The sequence below is a fragment of the Salmo salar genome, chromosome 07, assembly GCF_965601325.2.
Source record: "Salmo salar chromosome 07, fSalSal1, whole genome shotgun sequence".
Taxonomy (NCBI): Eukaryota; Metazoa; Chordata; class Actinopteri; order Salmoniformes; family Salmonidae; genus Salmo; species Salmo salar.
This window is the reverse complement of record NC_138297.1, coordinates 48993333-49016086: the sequence shown is the minus strand read 5'-3', so window position 1 is coordinate 49016086 and position 22754 is coordinate 48993333. Positions and strand designations below refer to the sequence as shown.

General features: G+C 45.6%; 1 protein-coding gene across 3 annotated transcripts in view; it reads right to left on the bottom strand.

Moving 5' to 3' along the window:
- Window positions 1–3203: 3203 nt before the first annotated feature.
- Window positions 3204–22754, bottom strand: part of LOC106609352 (neuroepithelial cell-transforming gene 1 protein-like) — a 36948-nt gene continuing 17397 nt past the window's right edge. For 2 of the 3 annotated variants that reach the window (XM_014208104.3, XM_045722041.2), the window contains exons 3-10: window positions 19414–19476; window positions 7531–7815; window positions 6746–6808; window positions 6371–6544; window positions 5923–6180; window positions 5641–5811; window positions 5102–5288; window positions 3204–4992 (exon numbers count right to left, since the gene is read on the bottom strand). In XM_014208104.3, coding sequence (XP_014063579.2) covers window positions 4547–4992; window positions 5102–5288; window positions 5641–5811; window positions 5923–6180; window positions 6371–6544; window positions 6746–6808; window positions 7531–7815; window positions 19414–19476 — 1647 coding nt within the window. In that variant the 3' untranslated portion in view covers window positions 3204–4546. Of the gene's footprint in view, window positions 4993–5101; window positions 5289–5640; window positions 5812–5922; window positions 6181–6370; window positions 6545–6745; window positions 6809–7530; window positions 7816–11346; window positions 11603–19413; window positions 19477–22754 lie in introns of those variants that run through there. The other variant, XM_014208107.3, reaches the window with a different exon arrangement.

Sequence of the window (22754 nt, the reverse complement as noted above, 5' to 3'; positions counted from 1 at the left end):
TTCTTTGGTTCCTCAATATACATTTACCATATTACAATGTAGGCTATGTGTTACAGCACTACTTTTGGTGTCCCCCTCAGGAATTGCTCTTGAGAAAATTTCATGTAATTGTCCACTCCAAACTTGATATAGATTTTCGCCAATGATCTCAAGGCAGCTGGGACCATAGTCACCAAGAAAACAATTGGTAACACACTACGCCGTGAAGGACTGAAATCCTGCAGCGCCCGCAAGGTCCCCCTGCTCGAGAATACATAAACATGCCCGTCTGAAGTTTGCCAATAAACATCTGAATGACTCAGAGGACAACTGGTGAAAGTGTTGTGGTTAGATGAGACCAAAATGGAGCTCTTTGACATCAACTCAACTCGCCATGTTAGGAGGAGGAATGCTGCCTATGACCCCAAGAACACCATCTCCACCGTCAAACATGGAGGTGGAAACATTGTGCTTTGGGGGTGTTTTTCTGCTAAGGGGACAGGACAACTTCACCCCATCAAAGGGACGATGGATGGGGCCATGTACCGTCAAATCTTGGGTGAGAACCTCCCCTCAGCCAGGGCATTGAAAATGGGTCGTGGAAGGGTATTCCAGCATGATAATGACCCAAAACACACAGCCAAGGCAACAAAGGAGTGGCTCAAGAAGAAGCACATTAAGGTCCTGGAGTGGCCTAGCCAGTCTGCAGACCTTAATCCCATAGAAAATCTGTGGAGGGAGCTGAAGGTTCGAGTTGCCAAATGTCAGCCTCGAAACCTTAATGACTTGGAGAAGATCTGCAAAGAGGAGTGGGACAAAATCCCTCCTGAGATGTGTGCAAACCTGGTGGCCAACTACAAGAAACGTCTGACCTCTGTGATGCCAACAAGGGTTTTGCCACCAAGTACTAAGTCATGTTTTGCAGAGGGGTCAAATACTTATTTCCCTCATTAAAATGCAAATCATTTTCAAACATTTTTGACATGCGTTTTTCTGGATTTTTTTGTTGTTATTCTGTCTCTCACTGTTCAAATAAACCTACTATTAAAATTATAGACTGATCATTTCTTTGTCAGTGTGCAAACGTACAAAATCAGCAGGGGATCAAATACTTTTTTCCCCCACTGTATGAACCCCCAATTGCCACTGTTAACATGCCAATGGTATTAAAAGGTTTTGATGGTCCGTCCGTTAAGTCCGGATTTGCTGTAAATACAGTCAGTGGTGTTGTGAGGAATGGAAGATCTGGGGACAGACTGAGGCACAGTGCATTCAGAAAGTATTTAGACCTCTTCCCTTTCCACATTTTGTTGCGCTACAGCCTTATTCTAAAATGGATTTAATAAACAAATGTCCTCATCAATCTACACGCAATACCCCATACTGACAAAGTAAAACATGTTTTTAGAATTTTTTTCTAAATGTTTTAAAAATAAAAAACAGAAATACCTTATTTGCATAAGTATTCAGACTTTTTGCTATGAGACTCCAAATTGAGCTCCGGTTCATCCTGTTTCCATTGATCATCCTTGAGATGTTTCTACAACTTGGAGTACACCTGTGGTAAATTCAATTGATTGGACATGATTTGGAAAAGCACAAACCTGTCTATATAAGGTCCCACAGTTGACAGTGCATGTCAGGGCAAAAACCAAGCCACGAGGTCAAAGGAATTGTCCGTAGAGCTCCGAGACAGTTTTGTGTCGAGCCACAGATCTGGGGAAGGGTACCAAAAAATGTCTGCAGCTTTGTAGGTCCCCAAGAACACAGTGGCCTCCATTATTCTTAAATGGATGTAGATTGGAACCACCAAGACTCTTCCTAGAGCTGGCCGCATGGCCAAACTGAGCAATTGGGGGAGAAGGGCCTTGGTCAGGGAGGATGACCAAGAACCTGATGGTCACTTGACAGAGCTCCAGAGTTCCTCTGTGGAGATGGGAGAACCTTCCAGAAGGACAACCATCTCTGCAGCACTTCACCAATCAGGCCTTTATGGTAGAGTGGCCAGATGGAAGCCACACCTCAGTAAAAGGCACATGACAGCCCGCTTCGAGTTTTCCAAAAGGCACCTAAAAGACTCTCAGACCATGAGAAACAAGATTATCTGGTCTGATGAAACCAAGATTGAACTCTTTCGCCTGAATGCCAAACACACGTCTGGAGGAAACCTGGCACCATCCCTACGGTGAAGCATGGTGATGGCAGCATCATGCTGTGGGGATGTTTTTCAGCGGCAGGGACTGGGAGTAGTCAGGATCGAGGGAAAGATTAAGAGAGCAAAGTAGAGCGAGATCCTTGATGGAAACCTGCTCCAGAGCACTCAGGACAACGACACTAAGCACACAGCCAAGACAATGCAGGAGGACAAGGACAAGACTTTGAATGTCCTTGAGTTTCCCAACCAGAGCCTGGACTTTAACCCGATCAAACATCTCTGGAGAGACCTGAAAATAGCTGTGCTGCAACGCTCCCCATCCAACCTGACAGAGCTTGAGAGAATGGGAGAAACTCCCCAAATACAGGTTGTGCCAAGCTTGTAGCGTCATAACCAAGAAGACTCAAGGCTGCAATCGCTGCCAAAGGTGCTTCAAAGTACTGAGTAAAGGGTCTGAATACTTATGTAAATGTGATACGTTTTTTTTATTTTATAAATTTGCAAACATTTCTAAAAACCTGTTTTTGCTTTATCATTATGGGGTATTGTGCGTAGATTGATAAGGGGGGGGGGGAAAAAACAGTTCAATCCATTTTAGAATACGGCTAACGTAACCAAATGTGAAAAAATTCAAGGGGTCTGAATACTTTCCAAACGCATTGTATTTTTCTAAGATAGAGGGACGAGGGCTGGTTTGTTTGGGAAGAGGAATTCATCGTAACTCTTAAAGTGAAAATGTTTTGCTTGTAGTTGCCCATGTGAGGAAATGTGGGTGAATGTTTAGAAAAGATTTCCAAATTATGAGCTCTGCATTGTTTAGTGGGGTCATCACAGCTCCATAGAAAGTTAAGTCATTTGTCGGTTATAACCAAGACTAAGAGATGCCGTAATGGTGTAATCATTGTCGTCACGCCATTAACAATCTAAACAATTCAGAGAACTCAAAAACAGTTACCAAGACAGCAACCAACAGCCGATGATGATTGTGTTTATGTATGACACATGTACGTTTATTCAGTCCACTTTGTGGAAAAAAAATAGAAAGAAAGATTGTAACTCAAGTCAGATGCAACTCTTACACAGATCTTTATTATAGATTTTTGTGTTGTTTTTATACCACATACATACAGGCCATGGCAGTCATATCACAGCCGTTTACTAGCTCTTCACTTTTCAGTACAGTTCTTTTCCATCCCCTTTTCAAACAGTCAAACCTCTACACTCATTTTCCTTCTACAAAACAGTTTCACAACACCTTCATCTGTTTTCTCCCTCAAAACATACATAGTCTTTCTTTACATTTTTCTCACTGGCTTTTGACCAGTGCCTCTAACCTCCATTTTTGACAAGGCACCACATTCCAGCTCACTCGGAGCTCCATCATTGCGTGGCTAGTGGCAAAACACACCTTGAAACAAAAACCCCAACTTCTCAGTTCAAACACATTCAACATTTCCATCTTTTTTCCACATCTCTTAAATCTTCTTCTTCTTAACATACTCTTTTGCATTTCTCAACCCATCTTTGTGGTTTCTTTCAGCTATACGTCATCTCCTCAGTAGATCCCAACCCATCAGACAAGTATGTACATGCTCCTGCCAGTACCGTGGCTGGGCAGTGGCAGCGTCAACAACTAAAGCTCCGTGGAAGATTGCTACATTGAAAAGTGATAGATTTTCATTCGGAAGAGTCAGCTTTTTAAACCAACATGGCTCAGTTTAAATTGTTTTTACATTGTAGTAAAAGAAAACCTCATTTGATATGTTTTTTTTTTTCCCCCATTAAAATGCGATTTGATTAAAATTAATGCCTTCAACTGCAGTAGATGCAAAAACGTGGCCGGATCATAAAAAAATATCTGTTATTAGGAATGTACAAAAATAAGACCCGTCCTCCAGTACACCTACAAATCAGACTTATTAAATTGTATAGTTTTCAGTTTCGTATACATCTCATCTATTGTGGGAACTCTTCCCTTCTATCCACCTCACATCCCCAAAAAGTGTGAAATAACTTCAGCTAAAAGCTAGAAACAGTGCTGTTTTAAACAGAGCTACAGTAAGTTCAGATTGAAAAAAAAGGAGTAAAACTTTAATAAAAAAAAAATCAAACAGTAAACAGGACAATATGCACAACTTCTCTCTAATTACTGAAAGCCAAGCAGGCCTCTCCAGAATGGTATGCACTTAGCCCCTTTGTGGACAGAACCAAGTGGCGGGATGGAAGAGTAAAGTAAATAGCTGCCAATGGGGACAGTAACACAAAATACTGTTGTAATAATAAAACACACAAACACATAAATAAAAAGTCCCACGGGGAGGGAACACCCAGCCCCCCCCCCCACTCTGCTCCCCCTTCCTTATGTACAAACATATAGTCCGCTCGCCCAGGAGTCCATTTTCTCCCCTCTAATTACACCATGGTCTCCTTCCTCTTCCCTAAGGCACAGAGGGAGCGCTTGTCCTTTTTGGTTTTGTGTTTGGGCGACGGGGAGGATAGTGGTGATGAAGAGGAGGATGAGGAGCGGGAGGAGGGAGACGTTGAGGTGGGACTGGGGGTCTCGTCCCCGCATAGCGAACTGGAGGCGGACATTGCACCTGCGGGCGTCAAAGGGCAGTTCTCGTCGGCCTCCTCCGTGTGGATGATGGAGGAGATTTTGGAGGAGTGCCGCTTGGAGTGGGCGTCGGCTGCCGGGGAGGAAGCGGGCGTGGTGACTGCGGCGTCGGCCGGGTGGTGGACGGAGATGGCGCTGCGCAGGCAGTTGAGCCACTGCTGCTTGTGGAAGACATCGTTGACCTGCAGCGTGTGGGACTGGCCCTGAGACGGGTCATGGAAACGCACACGGAAGATGTTCTTGGCTGAGGAGATGAACAGAGAACAAGAGGTTAGATTAACCATCAGTTTCAGTTACAGGCTTTAACCTCCAGATAGACATGGAAGGTCATAGGGGAGGGGTCAGGGGCTCACCTTTGTCTGAGTTACTGAATGCTCCTCTGAAGGAGCCACCCATTTTGACGTCTCCATCCTGCAGGTCCTCCAGCACCAGGTCCTGCACCGGGATTGGCTGCCGGTACACCTGGAAACAGTGGTGCTCGTTCCGCGTCACAGACCGGGTCATCACCAACAGCTCTGTGAACAGGAACACATGCAGCTTCTGGAGGGAGGACAAAAGAAAGGAGAGAAGATAAAAAAAATAATAATATTAAAATCAGATCATTGCCAACGTTTTGTTTAATTTCAGGCATAGTTTCTCACATTCTGCCAACAGATAATTATTTTTTTCCTGAGGACTTATTGGTAGAGATTCTCATGTGGTTATGTAATTCATGTGTTATTCGGTTCATTTTAAATGAAAAAGGTCCAGGTTTTGGACTGCCTTATTTGGGGGTGCAGAGCTCAAGTTTGTGCACGTGACGGTTAGGAGCCAGGGAAGAATCATTGCTTTAGGTGGATTGGGGTGCGAGTGTGTGTATTTTAGCATTATAATGTGTGTGTTCTGAACTCACTGTTCCGCTCTTGTTGCGTAGCTCGCCGTGACACAACAGACTCTTGCACTGGTCGATGCGCGGGTCTCTTTGCCTGTCGTCCAGATACTCCAGCTTGTCTATGTAGTACTGGCTCTCTGACTCACCCTTCTTCATGTTGATGTCAGACAACACACCCTGGATGATGGTGATCTGGAGACACACACACACACACTGTTATAGTCACAAACTGATAGGACACAATGATATATTTGATGTTTCAGAACGCTGTGTTCATAAGTGTTTGTGGGCGTCTCCACTCACCGCTAGCTCCAGGTGGGGCGTGTCGGGGTGCTCGGGCGCCGTGTGTTTGAGGATCTCTTTGAGCAGGAGGGGGTATTTGAACAGGCGGGAGCGGGGGATGTCCAGGAAGCTCCACAGGTCCAGCTTCCTGCTGAAGGGAGACTCCAGGCAGCGCTGCAGGAAGTCCTGCACCCTCCGGTCCTGTTTCTTCTGGTCCAACAGGGCCTTGGCCGCCACCTGGTTACTGCAGTAGTCTCGGTATGCATTCAGCCCTGGCAACTGGTGGGGAGAGAGATGTACCGTACTGTTAGCACTTTGGCCATTCACTGCTAGATAAACATACAGATGTCATGTCATAAAGGGGCATCTTTATGACATCTTCAACACGTTGGTCCCTGCTAGATAAATACTTATACAGGTAGAGAAAGAGAGAGGCCAAAGTTGAGTGGGCACAGGACCTGGTACGTACCCAGCTGACGACGATTTGTCCTATCTGTCCCACGGTGCCGTCGGGGCCGGTGGCTCTGGCCAGCTGGGCCAGCAGGTCCTCGTGGAGGGGGATGTAGGCATCCAGGTCCCCGAAGATATGGGTCAGCTCCTCCTCCGACATGATACTCAGCTTCAGCATGGGGTCGTGGTACGCCTGGAGGAGAGAGAAAATAGAGCCAAGCGGTCATTCAACGGCTAACGGTTTATTTAGAAAGAGAGGGGGAGGCTAAGTATAGCTCTAGGATTCCATTCCATTTCTTTTTATAGCTAATGGGTAGAGGAGAGCTGCCAACTAGTCAGATTTAATCTGTGTGCCTGGTATGTTCTCTCGGAGGGTTTGAAATAAAGTACGAACCTTGCGTGCGAGCTGGAGGTCCTCAATCAGGTCCTGTTCCCCGCGAGTCAACTCAAATATGGCCTGAGGGGGAAGGAGATGAAAGACATATTTAAAACACCATGGAACAGGATGTCATGCCAAATTAAAACACAGTACATATTAAACCGTATAAAACTAAAGAGGACACCAAATTACTGAGTACATATTAAAGTAAGAGGACAAATCAACGCCAAATGAGTTGCCAAATTCTTGGGTCCCTTCTCTCTCAGTCTCTCTCTGTGTTGTTTATGGTTTGAGATTATTCTGACAGTTGGTTGAGAGGTCTGCCAGGCCAGGGGTACATTAGTGACGCCAGACACCAGCTCTGGAACAGACTGGTGACAGACTGGGCCTTGACCGCTTCTAACCCCACTTAGCTCACGCAGCACAAATACCGAGGGGGCTTTCAAAACAAACAAAAGTCTGAACTCTTGTATGAGAATCAAAAGAGAAAAACAGAGCGAAAGAGGGGGGAAGAGAACAGGAAAAGCGGCCAGCCCTCTGGCTTTAATAACTCTGTCCCAGGCTAGGTTGAATACCGTGGCGTCTGGCTATGTGACCTGGAGCGCACTCAGTCATCTGGAGCGCTTTAGCAGGGCCAGCCAGACTAGACATCAGGTATGTGGTTCAGTCTCTCACCTCACACTGTTCTAAGCTAATCCAACCATCTATTGTTGCAGCCGAGTTCCCATTCTTTCTCTATTGGGATTTGTGTGAAGAGAGATTTGAGAATACAAGTCTATGGTGACGGTGTTGACTCTCACCTCCTGTCTCTTGATCTCCTTGGTGGAGAAGGTGCCCTTCTGGTGGACGTCTAAGGTCTCCGACCACAGCGTGCTGTTGCGTCTCTTGGGCGGCGTGGGCGCCACCGCCTTACTGCATGGCTTCTGGGGCACGCCCGGCGTCTTGCCACCATTGCCATCACCCCGGAAGGACATGGACTGGATGGTCTGGCCGAAGCGCCGGACGGCCCCATTCCTCACGGGGGAGATGAGGTTAGCCAGCGAGCTCACCCTGCCGAGAGGACGGACACGCTTGTTGCTGGGTTCCTGGAGAGGAGAGAGAGAAGGGGGAAAACACAGATTAGGCTTTGGATCCTCAACTTCCTTTATCATTTACCATAAACCAAACCATCTGAATTCCAACTCTTTTAGCAGAAGCCTCACCAGGAAACAGCTAGAAGCTTCCCCATGACTGATATCACATGGCCCTCATGATGCCAGCCATGAATCCCCATTGATGACACTACCTCCACAAGGGACTTGGTCAGGAAACTGTTACCAGGGAGGAGGGGTTTGGCCCTGGGGTCAGGCCATAGAGACAGCGGGCAGGAGGAAGCAGCAGCCCCAGCAGCTGTTGCCTCCATCATGTGAGGACTGAGGAGCCCAGGGCAGGCTGGGGGAGCACAAAGACCCTCTTTCAGACTGCAGCCCAGAGGCGCCGACCAGAGAAGGGGCCTGGAGGCATGCCAGGAATGCACCCCTGCTCTCAGCTGTCCAACACACACACACACACACACACACCACACACACACACACACACACACACACACACACACACACACACACACACACACACACACACAGCATTATGGCCTGACCACAGCAAACGGGCCGTGAGACTGGGACTGTTCAGTCACTCAAACATGGGAAGACAAAAGGCCTCATCGTTTAACTCCCGTCTCCCAGAGTTCAGTGAGGTATGGGACAGGACGGTGCTGTGTTTGGACAGCTACAGTAAAACTGATGTGACTCTGGACGGAAGACCACCGGTGAGAGACAGAGAGCAACTAACAGGCCTCGTCCTAAACAGGCACCAGAATACTGGAAGTCTCAGTCTTTTTTAGGAGTCACAGGTGGGAGGTTGTGGGTGCGAGTTGGAACAGGCCCTGGAGCCCTCGTCGCGTGAGAGAAGCACCACACCTGTGCCAGGTAATCCCGCTTCACCCCCCTGTACTGAGCCCTGAGGCAGTGAGAGCGCAACACTCCCCTGTACTGAGCCCTGAGGCAGGGAGAGCGCAACACTCCCCTGTACTGAGCCCTGAGGCAGGGAGAGCGCAACACTCCCCTGTACTGAGCCCTGAGGCATGGAGAGCGCAACACTCCCCTGTACTGAGCCCTGAGGCAGGGAGAGCGCAACACTCCCCTGCTAATGCACTGGCCCGCTGCCAACAGCCACAAACATCACACTGCAGATCTGAGGTTATGAATTCATAGACTGTGAAAGAGACCTCTTCAAAAACAACCATAAATATCATGCAATTAGACATGTTTTGTGAATAAAAACATCTGTCTTGTGAAATCTATGCTGCATGTCTATTGGAACCCCCAAGCTCTTAAACTCTCTGAGCCTTCTCCTGACTCAGCATGAATGGGGTTTTGCCTCGGCTCAGCGAAACAGAGAGCCATTCAAGCTCCTCCTGGCCCCAGAAGCAGACCACAGCTGCAGAACAGATCCACCCCAGAGTCTGGCGTGAATCTGCTGGCGTGAAAGCCACAGTGGCTGCGGCCAGCTAGGGTCATGGTCCAAATGTGGTCAGGGTCTTTGACCAGGACCGCCAGACAGTCCAGGAACTTATCTAAACCACAGAGCCAATAAACCGAGAGGACCAACGCTGACCACATCCGAACCGCTCTGACGGTGGTCCAGAAATGGTGCGGTCAGAAAGGGATCCCAATCCTAAAACGCAGGCATGGTTTAAACCTCTTTAGACTTCATTTTAATGGGCCTCATTACTGAGTGGAGAGAGGACCATAACGGCCACACTGACCAACTAGTTCTGCTGTAAACCCCATTGGACAATGGAAACAGAGAGAGGGTGAATTTGCTTTGGAAATCATGGGGTCTTCCAATGTAAACTTTGGAAACGTGTGTTGCCCATTGTGCCTTTCCTGTCATTTGGGGACCGGCCCTGGAATAACAAAGGCCACTAGTGCGGTTCTATGTACGCCCACCCAGTGTTACTATCAGCTGGAGAGAGCAACATGTAGACTGATAGAAACTAGTCCTAGTCCAGGCAGTTTGACTACAGGGAACTCCCTGGAATACTGTTCAGTCTCGCTCCTTTCAGGAAGCCAGACATATCCGGGGTTTGTGCTGCCGGACTGTATCGTTCTGTACCATCTTTGGAACAACCGACCCCCCCCCCCCCTCACCACCCACCACAACACAGATTGAGGGACCATGGGTACTCACTCAAATCTTCCCTAATGTCCTAAATTGGCCTCTGGTGAGATTTTAATAACCCCCCCCCCCCCCCCAATTCTCCTACCTCGTTATCTCCAACCAAAGAGCCAAAGGCTCATCAACTAAATGTATCCACTTTTTCAGCCAGCCCCCCCCAAAAGCACCTTCCTGTGCCCCTGGCCTCCCTTTGATGTAACCCCACATGTTAATCCCTGCTGGCTTGGCTGTCCCTCCTGCAGCTCTCTCACTGATTACAGCATAGCTGATAGCAGGGCTCTGAGGGAGTGGAACACCACTGTTTAACCTGGATTCCAACAAAAGAGCCCAAAGAGTAACTGTGGAGTGACTTAGGTTTAAAAATGGGTGTCACAATCATGAACATCTGTTGAGAAATGCGACTACTCACTTCATTGAAGAACTCAACTTCTCCTTTCTGATATACCGAAAATGTAGCCGCTGGCTTCCCCCTGAAGCCCTTTCCGAAATCTAACCACAGAAACCTTGAATGGGGGAAGGAAGGAGACTAGAGAAGTGAGTAAGAAAGGCTGCTGCTGACCAGTGGCTCTGTGTGAGTCAGAGAAGAGGCACACCTGGGTTCTACCCCCCATCCCTTTAATTGTGTGTGAGGAATGCTCCCAGCCTGCTGTGTGAGCACTCACACCTGAGAGCCACTGCCCTCACTGCCCCAGGGCTCTGAGAAAAGGAGGGGGAATCCCAACTGGCAAACTAAAAATGTGCAATAATGTTGGCATTAAGTTCCAACTTCCAACCACACACATTCCAAGTTAGAATGTTACTGGAATTAAGAATTTGGTGAGAAGTCGCAAACATGGTGCTGATCTCTGTATGGCTATTTGTCCCCTGCTGTTACATTGCTGATGAGGAACTACTCATCCCCCAGAGCTAGGATACATTACCTGTCTGGGCAGATAGCTTTGCTGGCTTTTGTGTGAATCTAAAGGGATGGATGGTTTTATGACCTCTGCGCAACAGGTTAAAGTTATCTTCAGTCCGACAGTATCATGGAACAAATATCTCTAAAAAGTTTGAATTGAACAAGGTTCTGCCAGAGACTAAACACACCACCCACACACACACACACACACACACACACACACACACACACACACACACACACCTTACTAAGGTGCAGTGTTCAGATGAGATACGAAGTATGTGACAAATATGCTTGTGACGAAGCTGTTGTTCACGAAACATGGGACAATTTTTTTGTTTTGATAGAGAGAACAGGGCAAGGTGCTGATACACTCAGATCTGACAAGAGATCAGTGGCTATCGCAGCAGAGAACAAGTTCCTATCCAACTGATACCAAATGACAAAGCCAGCAGAAAGAACATACTAGATCAAATCACTACTTCGCCCAGAATCTCACCTCTGAGTCTTTGTTGGCTTGGTTTTGACAGTCTATAGCTTGTAGAGTCCGTTTGATAGGCACCAAGCTACCCAGTACATCGTAAGCCACCATAGCGTTGAGAAAAAAAATCCAACAAGGTTTCTGCTATATCCAGTTAGTCTTCATTATTCCATATGAAAGACTTGTTATTGTTCAAAATATCTTTGTGAGAGTAGAACAAATTCACTCTACACACTACGGCTCTCTCATTCTAAACTTTGGTCTGAGGTGGAGTTAGGGAGGGGGCGGTTTAAATACTCCTTGGTAAAGGGAGGAGCAAGCTCTCCGAACCCCTCCCACCGTTTAGGGGCGTTACTATTGGAGGAATCAGACTCTTCTTGAAGGGCTATACTGGTCGAAGCAGCCCGTTTGTGTGTGAATCACCAACAAAAAGCGCGCACACACACACAATAGTGCTAGGAAAATTCCATGTAGTGAGGTTTGTTGTTAAAATGAAAGGAAAAGTTACGCATCATGTGTAGACAGTATTACAGAACAATGATCTCTAAAAGTTCAGGTTTGAACAAGGCAGTCATCTGCCAGAGACTAAACACACACACCCTGCTAAGGTGCAGTGTCCAGTGGAGATAGCAGAGAGAATAGGGATAGCTGCTGATTCACTCACAGATCTGATGAGAGATCTGTGGCTATCGCATCAGAGAACAAGTTACAGTCCAACAATATGGGCAAATAATCTAATTGCAATTTTTGAACCCAATATTATGATTGCGATTTTACTTCCGATTTAAATCAAAACAGTAAGAATCATAGAAATAAAATGAGTATTCCAATTCTATGGTTGGTGTTTGGCATGACAACTAATGAAAAAGCCAGGTGCAGTAGACGTTGTTGTGAAAGGGAAGGAACCCAAAGTGTTGGTCAGAGTTTCCCAGGAGACCCTTATTACATTTGAATGTTACATTCATGGCATAAAAAAAAAATGCAGCCTCTTACAACATTGCAATTTCGATTAATTGAGCAGCCCTAACTAAGAGAGAAACTTGCTTCATGTGTTTAAATGCGCTCATACTGATGAATCATGTCAAAAAGTAGGCTTAGATGAATTCTACTTCAGATAATTAAGTCACTTCCTTGGAAACAGCAGTTGTACATTTCCACCTATAGAATCTAGTTCAAACAGAACCAATAACTAGAGTTAACCATCATGTAATAAATATCACATCTCATTGAGTGAGTAAATATGGAGCACTTCTTTGTCCCCTGGCTTTCTGGTGTGAAAGGTGTAAAGTGCACCAGTGTTTGTTGTCTGCTTTAGCTAACGACAGAGAGCTGTTACCAGGCTCTGATCAGCAGGGGATGATGAAGATCAATTAGAATATCAATAAGACTCATTCACCTCCTTATTATATCACACGCACGCACGGTCTGCACTAGACCCTGTGTATTGAGGGCAGAAGTGTAGTGTGTGGGGGTGGGGTGGATGTAAATGAAGGGTGTTTAGTTCGTTATTACCCAGAATGCTAGTAGATACTACAGACTTCCAGTCATTGCGCTAATCAACTTCCTTCAAACTGCACACAAGTTCATCAGACTCCGGGGAAGTAGATAAAGGGCTTCATTGACAAAATCCTAAAGTACCCCTTTAAGGGGGGGGGGGGGGGGGGGCATTTACATCTGCACCCAGTTTAACAGTAGAACGAACGAAGTGACAAACTAAACTCAGGCCATTCTGAAACAGAGTTTTAAAGTAAAAGACAAGCTTGCTTCCCTTTTCCTGCCAGACACATTCATTCTCCATTTGAATAAAAGTGAACTGAGACGTGAAAACTCCTGTGGCAAGCCATTAAACCCTGCACATGTTGCTACATGCCAATATAACTGCTGCGCAAATGGACTACAGAATCCAAGGTGTTGACTGTGTGATGGACTGGATAATGTGCTGAGGTGCTATGTGGTAGAAGGGATGTAAAACCTTGCTAGTCATTTAGCCAGTCTGTGTGTGCGTGCGTGTGTGTGTAGCAAACAAATTAAACCAATGTGAAGGCTCGAATTCACCCTCCTGTGTCAATACTGAGGTGTGAAACAGGACATATGCAACTAAGCATGTGTGAGAGTGAGAAAGTGAGTGTGTGTGTGGTGACAGAAGTGAGAGAGCCCAGATGGGTTATTGTTGCTAAACTACATGAGGACTGGCACCATGGTTGGGAATGTGTTCATCAGGACTGTTTACTCTGAGGTAAAACTGATCATGTTATACAGACCAACAGGTCTCTGACAGTCTGGCATACATCACTCCACAAGCAGAGTCCACTCCACAAACTAACCCACCTAGTGGCTAGGATTCACACCTCCGGGCAAGGAATGAAATGGTAAATAACAGCCCAGGGGGAAAATCTCACTACATGTTGATTTGGGTGATGACTGGATTACTTGTGAAAAAGGGAGAGCAGTTTGCCAGAAGGGAGGATGGTGTGAATGATTATTCAGATAAGACTGAATAATAATATTTAGTAAATGTCTGTTTGCTGGAATATGAACCAGGATACAGACAGTCTGGAGGAGATAGACTATAAAAACACACCACTGCCCCAGTGTTCATTTCCAGTGCAGAAAGTCATGATTGATTGTATGCGAATGTCTGTGTATACAGGAAAAGAGTCTGTTTCGTGCAATCATCCAGACACAGGGAAGACAACGCGGTGCATTTCAGTGTTAGTCACTCCGTTCGGGGATACCGGAGGCTGAGCCACCCCTCTGTCTGGGCCATCACCCGTGGGTGGGCCGTGAACGCAACAAACACAAAATCCCTCAACCCGCCGGGTCCAAACAGCTCTAATAAAAAGGTCTGACAAACAAATGTGTATTCACACACACTTACTTAATACTACCCTCTCACACACACCCACCCACACTTTACTATCCTCCCCCCACACACACACAGAGAGAGGCAGGCAGGAGTGAGTCACCTCAGCCATAGCGTTAGCCTCTATTCTTCTGCGGTACCTCCCTGCCAGGAACAAACAGAGCCTTGGGGCTTACAGTTCGGACTGAACTGAACATGCCCTCCACATCAGCAGTACAGGAAAAGGCTCGTGTTTAATTAGAGCTCTGGGGAAGGCATACCAGCCAACACTTTCCAAGGGGACTAATTCACTCAACAAATAGTGGAACCATTGCCCCCTGGTGGTGGGAGTTTGGTGCAGGAGTTCAGGTACAATAGATGGAATGAATCTGATATTATTGGATTATTCCTCCCTATATACATTTGGTCTGTGAGTCCTTATTTGAGCAGACAGGAAGAGAATAGGCCTACGGGTGTTCATATACTATAATGACTCATGGCTTTAGTGTGGTCGTATCAAGTCCAGGCACTGCCAGATTGAGTGGGCCAAGAGAAAAACAAAAACAGTTTCGTTTCTGATACACCAACTCCTGTATTGCCCCATTTCTTACTATTTGTAATTTGCCTCCTTTGTTCTCGCTCCATTTCTTCCCCATCTTCCCCCTCTACCTGTTTCCCAATTTCCTGTGGTCTCTCTCTGTCCCTCATTCCTCTGCCTTACCGCCAATCAACCTATAACTAAAGTAGTCTGTCTCTTCAGCAGCTATTGGAGGGGCGATGAGGACAGGGCTTCTTATCCAGCAGTGCCCCACTAAAACCATCACAGAGCAGCCATTAAACACAATACCAGCGATAGACTTCACACCAGACAAACATCCCCTGGTTACTCAATAGTTTACTTAAGTGAGTTTTACTCAGTGCACACAACCAGGGCTTCTTTGGTTGCTACCAAACAGTGTGGAGGTAACCAAGAAGCACAGCTTTGTCATGAAACTGATCAATGCCACATTCCATAGAGCGCACACACACACACACACACACACACACACACACACACACACACACACACACACACACACACACACACACACACACACACACACACACAGAAGAGAAAAAAGGGGTGGTCAAAGAAGCTTGGAAAGTTACAACTTGTGGCTTCAGGTTTTTCAAGGAACCCTGATTCCAGCCAGGACTGGCAATACTCAATACAAGCGTGCAGCATTTACAGCAAACACCTTCTAGTCAGGTACTCAACCCCCCTGAACTGTTTTTATTGTGGCAACATTTTGGCAGAGAACTATAGAAGTAGCCTATTGTTCATAGGTTGTTTACCTGCCTCAACCCCCTCCACCTGGGCCAAGGAGCCAGACAGCAAAGAGGTGGTTGAAGGTGGATTTGGGGACAGGTGCAGGGGATGGGAGCAGATCTGGTGCAACAGGTTTGTGAATAGGCCGAGACTGCGAATCCATAGGTAACCGCCCCGTCCGCGCCTAGAGCCCTTTTCCCCAGAGCTGAAGATCCGAATCACATTCTGCGCATGTGGGGGGGAATTTACGCACACATTTTCGTGGCACCCTCCCTGCACATTGCTCACTTTCACCGGTGAAACATCCATGCAGCGTCTGCATGCCAACTATTGGATCTCAATCAGTATCATGGGGAGATGCATTTAGATCTTCTGGAGTTACACAGCGTTGTTCCGAAGTAGCCTACAGTGTGGTTTAGAATTATGTACAGTGGGCAGATTTTCCAGCAGATGGGTTAGCAAACTGTAGCATGAGTGTGTTGAGTTTCAATCAAAGCACATATTTAACCTATTGGGGCACGTTGTTAAGGTCTGGCCACATGGGAGAAAAATGCAACAAGTCACACAATCATCCTGAAATCTCATAATGAGGTGGTGTTTGTCTTACAGTAAAACTATAATATGCTATTATACTCAGTTATGTTATGTAGAATACCATTATGATGTGATCTTGTATGCAGACATTGATTCAGCTTTGAGCTAACTTTATTAAACGAGGACCATTCGCCAGACTAGACTGTTCACCTAGCAGCCGAATGAGTTCATTTGACATTTTAGTCATTTAGCAGCCGCTCTTATCCAGAGCGATTTACAGCAGCAGTTAGGGTTACGTGCCTTGCTCAAGGACACAACGGCAGGTTTTTTTAATCAGATGAATAATAGTACCCTGTTCAATTTGTCACAAACCTCTATGGCAGGTCATATTTCTAGTACACACATACTTTTGATGACAGAGGAGTGGTTCAGTGAATCATTCCTCTCTCCGTCCTTGCCAAACTACGACTTCTATGAAATCTCACTTGGCAAGTTCATTGTAATTAGTCCGTTCTTCCTCAGTGGAGCTTAATCTTGTTTTGATCGTGTTTAGTGTGAGTCAGTGAGTGGTTTGACCTCAGTCATACACTACAAGAGCCTTTAAACTTTGCTTAAATCACTGCACTGCAAATGTTTCTCCAAATGTAAAATGTAGAAGTTGCGCCAAACGTCTAAGTGTTTTGGACACCCTGGGTTTCTCCTACTGGAGCAGCTGCATCTGGGGTTGCACTGCTGCTGTCTCTCATTCTGAACGGTTAAGTTAAGAGTTAAGGGTTGGCGATAGGGTTAAAAAAAAAAAAAGAAAACTCAACTGTAAAGCGTAGAGAATCATTGTACCATTTAAACGGCTGTGAAATATATTTTTAATAACTGAAAATATTGTATTTTCAGCTGTTTGATGCTGGTGTACAAAATCGAAAGTTAAAGACACAAAAATGAAACTTAAGAACGGGAAGCATATAAATAGCGCACATATACACTACTTCTTAAACTTGATTTCAATGAGAATGACAGATCTAGAACTAACAAGGTTAAGGTTTGGGATAGGGTTAAAACAAATAAATGTAAAACCACTGTCTAGCACTGGGATTCAACACACGGCTTGTGGCTTACGCCCATCCACCATCTCCATCCAAAATACCCTAGCAGGGTTTTGAAGGCATCTCCCGACGTCCTCGGGACATGGATGGACATCCAATTTCTAAGTGAATCTGTCTGCTCAATCTCAGTACACAGCATGGCTGTCCTGAAGCATGGATGTACCTTGTGTTACAATAACTGATCGTGAAGTGGTCATTCTGACAGTCTAAAAACTCCTTGTGTTGACCAATTACACGTTGGAAAAATAAGACTTTGATACCGTTGAATGACAGACAGGATTACGTCTGTTTCCACAATTCCATTTCACTATAGTCCATCCCATCATAATACCATGAGGAGACTGAAATCAGCTCAACCATGAAAGTGTTGGAACCTCAGGCAAGAATCATGGACTGAATGAAGCAACAGAGACAAGGCATGGCATAACCTGCACCATGGGGCACTCTGTTCACAACGTTGACATCAGCAAACCACTCGCCCCCACACAACGCCAAATATGTGGTCTGTGATTGTGAGGCCGGTTGGACTTACTGCCAAATTCTCGAAAATGACATTGGAGTCGGCTTATGGTAGAGAACTTAACATTCAATTCTCTGGCAACAGGTCTGGTGGACATTCCTGCAGTCAGCATGCCAATTACACGCTCCCTCAAAACTTGAGCCATCTTTGGCATTGTGACAACACTGCACATTTTAGAGTGGCCTTCTATTGTCCCCAGAACAAGGTGCACCTGTGTAATATCATGCTGTTTAATCAGCTTCTTGATATGCCACACCTGTCAGGTGGATGGATTATCTTGGCAAAGGAGAAATGTTGACTAAAAGTGATGTAAACAAATTTGAGCGCAAAATTTGAAAGAAATGCGCTTTTGTGCGTATGGAACATTTCTGGGATCTTTTATTTCAGCTCATGAAACATGTTCAGTTCAGATAGCTGACAGCTAATCTAATTTAGCAGTCTAAAAAAATATTAGCGGACATGAGCTAATTGACTGACTATCAGTGACTGACAGAGAAACTGCTGATGCACAACATCATTCTGAAATGTCACCTTGTGTATTCTAGTATTTTAACTCTAGAAAGTAAGTCAAGACCCCGACAGAGTTCCCTGGTATAGACAAATATAGACCAGCCTATAGTCCACCTCAAAACGTCAAACACACGATGCTACAGGAAAATAACAAGTCTTTGTATAGAGACTACCAGTGAGATGGCTTAAATCTGATTGAGCATAATGATGTGGGGTTGTTTAGAAATTGTGATGGTGCAAATCTTTTTAATGCACTACTATCAACAGTCTCATCAGGCCACCCTCAGCTTTCAAGTCATTTCCGACCCAAACATTTTACTGAAGAAATTAGAAGCGATCAAAAACACAAGACTAGGCTCCGCTGGGTAGGAACGGACTAATGTCCTCCATATTGTCATCAAAAGTTTTTAAAAAAGTGTTCACCGGAAATGTGGCCTGTCATATAGGTTTGTGAGAAATTTAACAGGATACTATTAAATCATCTGATTACTCAGAAGAGTGATTGTTATGTTTTGAGTGTGATAATTACACCCTGATGAAGACAGTTTGTCTGTCCAAACATTGGTTATTCAATAATAGAGTGGGCAGCTCTCCTTTTCTTTACCAAGTGTTCTACTCCGCTAGCCAGCACCTCGCCTCAACAGGTGTGTTTTTCTTTCGCCTCCAGATTGAGTGTGATAATGAAACCTCTGTCGAAACAGAGCATTGCTCTGAAAATCATCCCACGTTGGAATACTGGTGACAGGCCTAGGGTGTGTCAGAAACACCAATAGACCCACATTACAAGGATGTTTTCCAACCAATGAGTTCTGCTCGTCAATTTACTAAAAACAAGAATTATAGTAACTGCAGTAGATTTGGTGATAAAATTCCCTGAACATGAGTTGATGAGTGTTGTGGTGGTTGCTGTAAACAAACATGGTCCTTATCTGGATGGTTTTCAGTGATATGCTCAAGTATCACAAACAAACAGGACAGGGCTAGACTTTGGATAGCCTATAGGCCTAGCTTCTTCAGACCTCAGCCAAAGATATACAGAGGTCAGGAAACTGTCCATGTTGGCACCAAATGATCCATTGTAATGTCATTCTAAGTCTAGATTGCAATTTCCCGTACATTCATGAATGTCAACAACTCTTGGGGACAACAACAGTTTACAGAACTGTGTGCGTCACCTTGACAAACTGATCTAGGATCAGTAATGCTGGTTCAGGGTATCTATATTGTGAACTCAGATCAGTGTTATGGGACGGTTCATTGTGTGTTTTACCTTGAAGTCAAAGCTGCACAGGCTGACTGCATCAGAGTCATCCTTCTCTCTCAGCTTCCGCTTCTGGGGACAGATGGAAATGAGATTGTTATTATAAAAATTGACAGAAACTTACCAATATCTATACACAGGTAGACACCAATACCCCCACAGACACTCTTAGGCAGATACCCAAAAAGCTACACACAGACACTCATGAGTGTGTGCAACCTTTATTTAACTAGGCAAGTCAGTTAAGAACAAATTCTTATTTACAATGACACCCTATCCCGGCCAAACCTGGACAACGCTGAGCCAATTGCGCGCCGCCCTATGGGACTCCCAATCACAGCCGGATGTAATACAGCCTGGATTCGAACCAGGGACTGTAGTGATGCCTCTTGCACTGAGATGCAGTGCCTTAGACCGCTGCGCCACTCGGGAGCCCAAGTCTCTCCAATTCACACAAAACGGTTACATCGCGTCTGGACTCCTGCTGCTCTCTGATGTTAGAAATAGTTCAATAAGAATAGACAAAACACCACCACTCTGCCCCATTACCCTGTCCCATCCTGGTCTCATTGGTATGAGAATAGCCCCAGTGAAGAGAAGAACTGCCCCATTGCTAAGCCCTATTGCCCCAGGGACAATGTTCACCCCTGGAGGTTCCATTGGGAACAGGAAAGGGTGAAGCACAAGAGCACTTGAACACCTGGGGAGAAGACCAGCTGGCAGGTGAGATGGTTGGCCCTGAGTTTGTGTGTATGTGACTAGGGTTGTAAAGGCTGGAGGAGCGCTGACGTCGCCTGATTGCCGGGGCTCTTAGGGCGCTGTCATTAGGGCACATTAACCACGGAGGGAGTAGAGGGGCATCACAGGGCATTTAGGAAGCCGAGAAGTGACCACCGGTGTACAGGGTGACAGACCGGACAGGGTAGGACTGTAAGTTGAGGTAGCTGTTTGTTATGAATAGTTGGTTTTGAAGGGGGTAAATGGCCATTTCTTCCTCAAACCTGTTAGCTTTCCTTCAGTAAGAGAATTCATTGTGCAATATAAAGAGAACACCTTGTGCAATATCTGATCACACAAAGTGAGAAAATGTACATTTGCATGGTTCGTAAAGGGGACACAAGGGGCCTACATATGCAATGCTCCAGATGAGAGAACAAGGCTAGATGATTAACTAGCCTACTAAGGGGAGTGAACAATGCTTTGGCTAAGAGAGAATTGCGCAACACTACAGTACAGCTCCTAATCAAGAGATTCTCATTGAGTGCTACAGCTGTTGAATACAGTAGTTTCATGCTCTGTCATTTTTTTTTTTAAGGTAATCTAATTGAGGCAGTTAGGACCTTTCCTGAAGCTAATGAGGGAAGTGGGATCATGGATCAATCAATTAAACTCTTGTTTATAGTAGAGCTGATGGTAAAAGGAGAGGCTGAAACTGGAAATCTGATCAAAAGGCTACAGTGCAGCCATTCATCAACTATCCATAAAAAATGCTCATTAGCCAATAGCTTTAGACTAGTGTGTTTAATCAGCTAGTGACTGAACGACTAATCATTAAGCTGATCCCCATTCAAAAGGAATTTGAGTGATTGATCAGAGAAAAACCCTTTTAATGTCTTGTTATTATCATCATCAGAGGGCTTAACTGTATAGTGCTAGGCTAGCTTTTAAAATAACAATGGGTTTTGGATCAGTTTTTTGATTAAATCATCAAAAGGGTGGGCCAGGTTAGATGGAAAGTTTACACTGGACTAGAGGCATAATGTAGAAGTTCCTCAGCTCTTATTTGTTAACCTTTATTTAACTAGGCAAGTCAGTTAAGAACAAATTCTTATTTACAATGACGGCCTAGGAACAGTGGGTTAACTGCCTTGTTCAGGGGCAGAACGACAGATTTTTACCTTGTCACCTCGGGGATTCAATCTCGCAACCTTTCGGTTACTAGTCAAACGCTCTAACCACTAGGCTACTTGCCGCCCCAACCTAACAACCTAGTGCCGATGCAATGCAAGTCTGGGCTAGAGGGGTCTTCTCTTCAGAGCCTCCCCCAGACAACGGGGCTTGTTTGAGGGCAGTTTGCGGCGTCTCTGTTGACTGCTGTTGCCCATGCAAATGATACAGTTTTACATTACCATGACATCACAGGCTAGGCTAAACTGAACTTTTAAACAAACCCAGCGTAGGCCTGAGAAAAAAATTGTCATGTGGGATTAGCTATAAAGAACTAGGTGATATTTGTTAAGCTTGATACAGTCAGAGAAGAAGAGCGTGGTAGATGGAGGATGGGGAGAAGTGTAGAAAGGGCAGAGTGGTGGTTGGGACTGAGGCAACAGTGGAGTTCTTTATTCTCACACACACACACCCCTGGCCTATTATTGTGCTGGCCTGTTTGTGTGCGTCATGTGATAATGGCACCATAAAACCATGACCTGGTCAGCTGCCAGAATACACAACCTGGCAGGCTCTATGTAATTACCAGCACAAAGCAAAGCTATGAGGTAGGTAGGTAGGCCTAGAAAAAGGTGGGGGCAGTGGGGTCAACACTGTGTTAAGGAATGCAATGGACCCTCAAGAGATTCTAGAACAGAGACTATGATAATCAGAGGTCATATAGTTAGTACCCCACCTCAGTCTTTTGGTATGTGCTGGGTAGGTTAATGTGATGTCATTGAATTAGGGTGCTTGCACTTACAAGCACATTCCATGCATATAGGCACATCAAAATACAAATCTCAATTCCTAGGCGCGCACGCACACCTGTTTGAAGTGGGAACGTTTGCATGGAAAGAGATGCTGACTGACATTCTGGCTGTCTGAACACGTCGCTGGGAGAGACAGAAAAGCTGCCATCTCTCCTATTAATTACCTGCCTACATTCACACAAAAGCAGGTGGGTTTGATTGGCTGTTTTTTTTGCAGAGCTGGAAACCTAAATCACATTCTCAACATTACAGAACTGCCCTGAGGCCTTGCTAATGTAGTCTGAGATAATATGAAAAACACTACAGGTCCCCCCCCACCTAAACTGTACTATGCCTGCCCCAGCCTCCAGAAAGTCCCCTACCTACCCCCATCAAAGCACAGGATCCTCCTGACTTTATTCAAGTTTCAAGGTAGAGATAAGAGGGGATGGGAGACAAAGGAGAAGAAAGGAGCCCACAGTTTGTCTGTCTATACTTCTGTCTCTTTGGGTAGATTTATAAAGGGGAGATAATAGTGGAGTTGATGGGTGGGGGTGGGGGGGGGGGTAGCCTAGGTAACAAGCGCCGTATGCTTGTAGTGGTTGAGCTAAGCGTGCCAGTTAAAGAAAATGTGTGGATTCAAAGGCAACGTTTGGCACGAGATGAAGAGCC